Source organism: Arachis hypogaea, chromosome 6, assembly GCF_003086295.3.
Source record: "Arachis hypogaea cultivar Tifrunner chromosome 6, arahy.Tifrunner.gnm2.J5K5, whole genome shotgun sequence".
NCBI lineage: Eukaryota > Viridiplantae > Streptophyta > Magnoliopsida > Fabales > Fabaceae > Arachis > Arachis hypogaea.
The window spans coordinates 8,187,263-8,196,152 of record NC_092041.1 but is presented as its reverse complement, the minus strand read 5'-3'; the positions used below and the strand labels follow the sequence as shown (position 1 = coordinate 8,196,152).

At 31.2% G+C, this 8,890-nt stretch overlaps 1 protein-coding gene across 1 annotated transcript; it reads left to right on the top strand.

Moving 5' to 3' along the window:
• Nucleotides 1-5,078: 5,078 nt before the first annotated feature.
• On the top strand, nucleotides 5,079-5,699 carry LOC112805252 (RING-H2 finger protein ATL5). Its single transcript, XM_025847652.1, has one exon. The coding sequence runs from the start codon at nucleotides 5,079-5,081 to the stop codon at nucleotides 5,697-5,699; it is 621 nt and encodes a 206-aa protein (XP_025703437.1).
• Nucleotides 5,700-8,890: the final 3,191 nt, after the last annotated feature.

Sequence of the window (8,890 nt, the reverse complement as noted above, 5' to 3'; positions counted from 1 at the left end):
GCTTTATATGTATTAATTTTTTATTATGTAATAAATTTATATCTTAATTATTTATATCTCTAATATTTTTTACTTAACCAATTTAATATCATACACTCAAATTTTTGTACTTATCAAATTAGTTTTTATGTATTTATCTCTATATCTAATTTTAAAAAAAATTGTTTGTTCTTTTAATAATAACATATTTAGCATTTATATTATTATATAAAATCTTAGTAATGACTTACAGAATTATGTTATGGTAATTATATTGTGCATCTTAGATGTTATTTTCTTGTAAAAAAAATGTTCAATTTTTCCTTTAATTTTACATTCTAAAAAAAACAAAATAAACCTAACTTTTTTTTATCTTAACTTATTTAATTTCAGCTATCATTTTATTTTAATATTCGTATCTTATATTTGATAACAGTGTTATACCTTTCAAATAATTAATAATTTATGATTTTTCTAAGTAATTTTAATTAATAATTTTTGTAACTAAATACACTATAAATTTTTGGTCCATCATAATTTCATATTATATTATCGATATTGTTGTCTCTTTTATGTAATTGTCATATAAAAAATGATATTATAAAAAATAACTTATAAGATTTTTTCTTTATATTTGGATAAAATCAATTCAATAACTATATATTATTCTTAAATTACTTTTATGTAATGAAAAAATCTAAAAAAAAGGTTAAAAAATTTGTCTATAATTCAACTCCTTCATATTAAAAATCTTAGATCCGTCTTTGGTAATCTAAATACAAAAATATTTTATACACTATTATGATTAAAATATCTTTTACCATAATCTTACATGAATATCCTAAGAAAATACGAATGACTCTTTTTTTATATATTTTTACATTTTCTGCTTGTCAATGTCCATTTCTTCTTTAGTTTTAAAAGTTATATCATGGAATTAACAAATAATATGTATAATCATGGATATACAAATTAAAAAACAAAGAATTTTTAGTTAAATAAAAATTAACAAATTAATATCGTAAAAAACCATAAACGTTGATAAAAACTAACAAATTGACTTCACAAATCATGGTGGTTTTGCAGATTTTATATTCGTTTCTTTAAAATTTTATACAAGGACCACATTTTATATAAATATTAAGAGAAAAAACAAAATTCATAGTTTTAAGACAATCTGGTATAATTGATTTTCAATTAGTTTATTTAAATAAGTTATAGAAGATATGGCATTATACATTTAAGATTTACGGATGTTGGTTTTAGTGAATTCACAAAGTAAAAAAGTAAATCTTATTAATAAAACTATTATGAAGATTTTTAATAAGAGCAGTGCTATATGACTAACAAATATTATCATTTTTTGTCCGCACTTAGTCGATAATAATTTGTACTTATATTTATAGAGATTTTGTACACAATAAATATACAATTTACACATATGTTTATTAAAATTGTGCACATACACATAAATCATTACCATTTACACTCAAAATTTGTAGAGTTTGAACATATAAATTAATAAAATTTATCTGTTAAAAATAATTTTGTATTTATATTCACCAAAAAATGAACAAAACTACTAAAAATTACCAATTTTCAATAATAATAATAGTAATATCAATAATAACAAGAACAAAAATAATAATAACTATGATAATATCAATAATATTGTTTAATAGTTACTTTTATTCAAAATAAAAATATTTTCTTATAAATTTTAACACTTTATAAATTTATATTCTCATATAATCATGCCACAAATACATTAATAATAAGAGCTCACATAAATATTACATGATTTAGTTCTTATTTTTTTATTACTTTCATTATTAATAGTTCATGACCTTTTATTGATCTAACATTATAATAGATTTTCACACTAAAACCCAATCATTAAAGTTTTGGAATTATCCACTTAAAAAAATACTAATATATTTTTTTCTTTCAAAACAAAGGCCCACATGATATACACATTATTTTGGTCCTTCTATTTACTCTTTTACCTTACTACTCACTAACAATAAAGCCTATCACTCTAACTAAAAATTTTCACCCAACTCTACACATATCATGTGTTTATTAGTCAGTCAAAATTTAGCCACTCTTAGTCACTGTAACCTTGGCCACCAAAGAACTACCCTAAAAATAAATTCCAATAACGAAAACAAATAACGAATTTCAGTGTATGATAGGAATGCATTGTAGGATGCTTATTAATTTTTCTTATATAGCTAGGTAGGAGTATCCTATCCACAATAGAAGGGTACCTACCTGAGCACGTAGTTCTTGGCTTGTTATAATTTGGAACTATACTTTTGTTTCGATTTCTAACTACTTACTTTTCATTAGGTCTTAGGATGCACCCTCTCAATGTTCCCTACTCCTCCATTATTTATTTGTCAACTCACTTTCAGGCTCTGATGTTTTTTTCTCAACAGTTTTTGGTTTTTAAATTATTATTATCAGCAATAAGGGTAGAACAGGAGTTGGTTTAATCAAGATATAATAATTCCAGTTGTTGTCCATAACATAATTCTTAGTATAGTCCAATTGGATTAATGATTTGATGGACATTAGCAATTTGTACAGATATGAAAACCACTATGTGCATTTGTGACACCACTACTTCATGCTTCAATACTTGGGTATATAAAGCTGTCTTTCTCAATATACATGTTTTAAATTATATTTTAAACTTCAAAATAAATAATTGTCTTTGTTCTTAAATCACACATCACATATTTTCAAGAATATATAACAATCTATCATGGATTACCATCATGGATGCTTAGGATGGAGTTTGTGGGGTAGCATTGGTAGTTGATTATGACTTCTAAAAGAATGTTTGAATAATTCATTAATGCGGCTGCCTAATTTATTGTGCTTTCCAAAAGTAACATAATAATCAAATTGCATTGCTTCCATCCTAATCTTGTTTCACTAGCAAATGCAAGTTGTGTTGTTTGAAAAATCTTTTCTATTCTTTTTATTTTTATTTTTTTATTTTCCCCAATCACAATAATCTTTTCTATACTATACCCTCTTGTTTCTTAGTGTGCAACTTGCATTTGTATGGCTATTGGCCAGTATTAGTACTAGTTTGCCGCAAAAGAACCAACTAAATTAAATAATTCAACGGAAAAATTAATGGGAAGAAAACAATGTCGATTGGTTCATTTTTGGATTTAATATTCAACGGGTGGCTACTCTCATTAAAGTGGATTAGTGGCATATCAGCCTAATAATCACATAATCTATTTTTTTTCCAGGTTATTTAATTTTAGGCGAATAAGACATTCACGATCGTTGATGTTTCTTTCTAAAGTTTGGTTAATCTATCAGTTGGTGGTCGTGGATGCATATATATGTAGATTGCGATGTGTTTGAGATGCCAAAGGCTTAAAGTTTGGTTCATTATCTTTGTTGCATTAACTTTAAATATGAATTTTAAAAAGGTGCTCAAAAAGAGAGAGTGAATACTTTATTCGTTTGATTGCTCTTTTCATTACAAATTAAAATTGACGAATAAAGGTGCTTCTTGGAATTGAATCCTTTAGCTTCCTGCTTTTGATAATTCCATCTCATGAATTGGGCATTTTGCGATGCAATATTATTTTAAATCATCTCCTATTGTATATTTCAATATTCTTCAATAATAATAATAAAAAACACTTGTATAATTATAAGTCCATATACTGTACTCCTAATGCATGCGTAGTATGCTATTTAGGCGAAATTCCGAGTCCTTCAACTGGTTAATCACTTTGAATGGATGGGTTTTTTATTCAAAAAAATAAATTTGTAAATATAAGACGTTCAATAGAACTAGTTCGATTAACTTGTGAATTAAACGAAACTAGTTTGAATAATTCGTTTACTTTTTTTATTTTTAATATTGAAGTGGTAGTGTTGTTTTTTTAAAATGTAGATTGTTGAAGTGTTATTCTCAAATGTGAAATCGTTTAATTAAAAAAGCGGAAATCGAACCGTCCGATTTATTAGAGATACAAAAATCCGATTGTCCGATTTCTAGAAGTACACAAATTGGACCCGATTTGTATTAAGAAAAATTAGAAAATTTGTACTTTTCATAGTTTTAAAAAACACCAAAAATTATAATATTAAGGTATATCACCACTTTTACTTTTATAACCAAAAAAAAAAATTAGCCTAGACATGTATCCGACCAATTAATTTGGATGTGTTTATCCATCTTTTTTGTTTTCTTGTCTTTTTCTTTTCTTTTCATCTTTAGTCGCCAAAAACCCACGCCCTAGTGACCAGTGAGTGTTGTTGTACTACGAAAATCTACTTAGTTTGTCAATTGGTTCATCACGTTTAGTTACTTGTTTCTGCGAAATTTTTACACAAAAATGAAGGAGGAAATGGTAGTAGTAGTAGTAGTAGAAGTTGGCCCAAGTATCTAACCATAAAACTTAAATAAAACGTTCTAATTTCTGTTATCTAGATTATAAATCCATAAATAAATTATCCAAATTCTTTACGGCATAAAGACCAAATAAGATGTAACGCCTTTTCTCATGAAAATGATTACATTTATGATTGATACTTGTGCTATATCTGTGTTAATTATCTTTTATGTGAGGGAAATAAAATTTCGACATTTTATATTGAGCAGCAAGTATTGTTAGGACACGCATGGAGAGATTCCTCCATAATTATAAGTCCTTTTCGATTTTTCTTTGTCCAGATGCCAAAAGAAAGAATCATCCATTAAATACACGATCACGTGGAAATGAAAAGAAATTCAAAGATGAGTAGCAATCAAGTAGCAGCAGTGGCAGAAAAAAAAAATTACAAAATTGCATTAGAAATTAAAAGTGTGTGCCAGATAAGCATTCCAAGATAAAAAAGAAAAAAGAAATGAACATAACGACAATGTTATCTAGAATTAATTACACGATGTTATTTGATTCTAAGTAATAATAATAATAATCCTTATACAGTAGCCTCATAATTATAGTACTATATATATATAAAAAAAGATATGAAGATGATATGATCCAAACACAAACCACTATAACCGACATCTCATCCACCCATTGTTTCAACTTTCAACATAACAACTCTCTCTCATGGCATTGGACCCAGATATTGAAGAAAAGTATGTTCACAACAGCAAGGTCATGCTAGGATCTGCAATTCTTCTCGTTATACTCATCCTCGTAATCATCCTATATCGTTCTTATGCTCACTTCTGCGCACGCCGCCGCCGCCATCTCTTCCCTCACACTCTTCCAGCTTCTTCCACTTCCGCCACCGCCCCTGTTTTCAACGACCGACTGGATCCAACCATTCTCAAGTCCCTACCGACCTTTACTTTCTCCTCCGCCGTGCACCGCCCCCTGCAAGACTGCGCCGTCTGCCTTTCGGAGTTCGAAGACGGAGACAAGGGCCGTGTGCTGCCGAATTGCAGCCACGCGTTCCACTGCCAATGCATCGACGCGTGGTTCGCATCTCACTCCAACTGCCCTCTCTGCCGGTCACCGGTTAAACGGGTTACCACACCGGTTGAAGCGTGCTCGATTCCGGTTTCAGTTGAATTAGCGGTTGAAGTGGAAGCTGGTGGTTGCTCGTCGCTTCCTCCGCCGGTGATGTGCCCTAGGAAGCCGTTGAATGTGGTGGTGGAGATTCCGGAAGAGGAGAGAGGGTTGGATCATCGGATTCTTTCGCTGAAGAAGTTTTGCAGCGTGTAGGTGAGTACACCACACTTTCGGTGTGGACTACGGACTACTGTGAGGATGTTTGCAACTTGCAATGCAATTTCACCAAGATTCATGATGACATGGCAGTCGATACGGAAACAAATTAATTGTTTTCGTTTTGATTTAAAGTACGGATGTTTTTACTGTAGAATGTTGAGTCTGATCTGAATCATGTGGTGCCTCAACCATTTAGCGTTCGTGGTTGCTACTTGCGTTAGTTGGACACGTCTCTCTTAACAGCGTTCAATCTAGTTGTATAGAATTTCAGGACTCTTGCCACCTAAGGAAGGTGCTTCATCATTTAAATATACATATTTCTTCATAAAAGTCTACTTTTTCTGCTATCTTATCTTACTTGATTATATAAAGTGTAATTGCTTTGTTTGATATATTTGAATTGAAGCGAATCCCAAGGATGAACATCACAACAACAGTCACAATATATATCTCTTGTGCAGTGTTATTATTTTCATTTGATGCCAGAAAACAGGGGAAAAACAGGGGAACGGTTGGTACAATATATCTGAATGGTTCAATTTAATTTTACTATGTACATATTTTAGACAATTTCTTGGTTGTTTTTAGAAAAAATAAATATTTTTATTCTGTTCCAAAATAGCACAACAACATCAAGAATCTGGAATTCTCCAAAGTGGTCTAAACAATAACTACGAAGAAAAGGAGAATCGTCTAAGGGGATGAGCTTCAGAGTTCAGACATTGGTAGTTTAACGTTAGTTTTATTTTATGATTTGGGTTGTAAGATTTAGGATCTAAGGTGTTAAGGTTTAGAATTTAAAATTTTATTTTATTAATATTTTTAAAATTTAAATTAAAAATAATAATGAGTCATAATTCTGATGTGGAAGAAAATTAATTTATAAAATAAAAACACTAATATACTCTTAAAGTACTTATCAATTTCTCCAATATTTTAGGGTGATTTTGATGGAAATGAAAATATTCAGCTGTGTCAAACTAGGCTGATGCCATATAATGAATCCGTTAACCCAATAACATCATTTTTCCATTAAAATTGTAATGTTTTTTTTTTTTTTTTTTTCATGAAGTGGCCGAATAAAAATTTGAACGCAGGTAAAAGTTCCAATGCTAAATTTTTACAAAAGATAAATATATTAGCACAACCATGTTTTTATTATCAGCTTCAGCCACTGTTTTTTCCTTGGATCAAAATCCCAATAGTGAAAATTATGCTATTCATGTTTCTAGACCGTTCAAAAGTTTGAAGCATGATGGGGATGGTGATTTTTTTTAGTCTAATTGTAAGTTACTGAAAAGGTGTTGAATTCTCTGTTTGTGATCCTATTCTTGCTGGAGAGTGGAGAGAAGCATTGAGGAGGATTTTTTATTGGATTTCACCATTGGCACATTGTTGGGTTTTTTTCTCTCTTTTGTGAGGCCTAAATCCAACATTTTGGAGGTGTATTCTTTCACTCCAGTGTCACAACCCTAATTCAATTTTTTGAGGTTTTTCGAGAGAAAGAGAGTCCGGCACATATAGAAAGATAGGAACAAAGACTGAATTGAAGGCCGCAGCACATACCTTAAATATCATCCCCAATTTCGGACCTATGCAGAGGAGATGGAAGTGGCACTCAGACCAGAAGGTAAGGAAAAAACCTTGATATATAGTAACCACCAAAAGAGAGAAAGAAGGGAAAAAACAGAATTTTCATTTTTGTCTAAAGCAACAAATTTCAAATGGTAGTTTCTCAGTTGTTCACCGTTGGATCGGCTTGAAATTTAAACTGCGTGTTCCTATCATCTTGTTCTTCATTCTGGTCAGTGGAGATGTTGATTGGAAATTTGCAGTGAGAGAAATTGGCTTCGCAATAGAAAAATTAGGTTTCCCGTTTTTACACAGAGCAGCAATTTTGGAACAGCAGTTTCTCATTCTTTCAACGTTGGATCGACATGAAATTTAAACTGTAGATTTTTCACATCTTGTTCTTCATTCTGGACGGTGAAGATTTTAATTGGAAGTCTGCAGAGGGAGAAATTGGCTTCGACAGCAGCTCTATTTTTTTGGATATATTTTATCTTCTTGCCTCTTATTTGTGAGCTTTGGTGCTTTGATGTTTTGGCTGTTTATATGCACGTTTTTGTGCTTTGTTTGAGACTCTCTTGTATCTCATTTGATTATAGTGGAGCTATTTCATTGGTCTGGATGACCCGTGGTTTTTACCTCTCACGTTGAGGGGGTTTTCCATGTTAAAATCTCGGTGTGTTCTTGTTATTGCTTTACTTGCTATATTTGCTTGTTATAGTTGCTGCCATATTGTGTTGTGAGTACTTCCATATTGTTCTTGTGTTGGACATTTGTGTCGTTTCCGCTGCTAGGCTCTTTCATACTGGCATTAGAGCTTGTTGGTATTTTTCTGGGCTTGTGATTCTGTGAACAATGGAAGCTAATACTAATACTAGTAGGATGATCACTCTTAATGGTCCTAATTATGATTTGTGGAAGTCAAAGATGGAAGATTTGCTTTATATCAAAAATTTTCATCAACCAGTTTTTGGTACAGAGAAGCCTAATGATAAGTCTGATGATGATTAGACTTTGTTGCATAGACAAGTCTGTGGATATATTAGGCAGTGGGTTGACGATAATGTGTTGAACCATATTATTAGAGAGACACATGTTCGGACCCTTTGGATTAAGCTTGAACAGTTGTATGCTCGAAAAACTGGGAATAACAAGATGTTTCTTATCAAGCAGTTGTTGGCTTTGAAGTATACAGATGGGACATCAATGACAGATCACTTGAATAATTTTCAAGGAATTATGAATCAGTTATCTTCCATGGGTATCAAGTTTGATGAAGAGGTTCAAGGATTGTTACTTCTTGGCTCCTTACCAGACTCGTGGGAAATTCTCAGAATGTCATTGTCTAATTCTGCTCCTGATGGTGTAATCTCTATGGATCTTGCCAAGAGCAGTGTTTTGAATGAAGAAATGAGAAGAAAGTCACAAGGTACATCGACTACACATTCAGATGTTCTTGTTTCTGAGTCTAGGGGGAGAAACAAAAGTCGAGGTCCTAAAGGTAGATATCAAAGCAGAAGCAAGTCTCGGGGAAAGTATAAGAATATTGAGTGTCATCATTGTGGTCAAAAGGGACATGTAAAGAAATTTTGTTGGCATCTAAAGAAGGAGAAAGC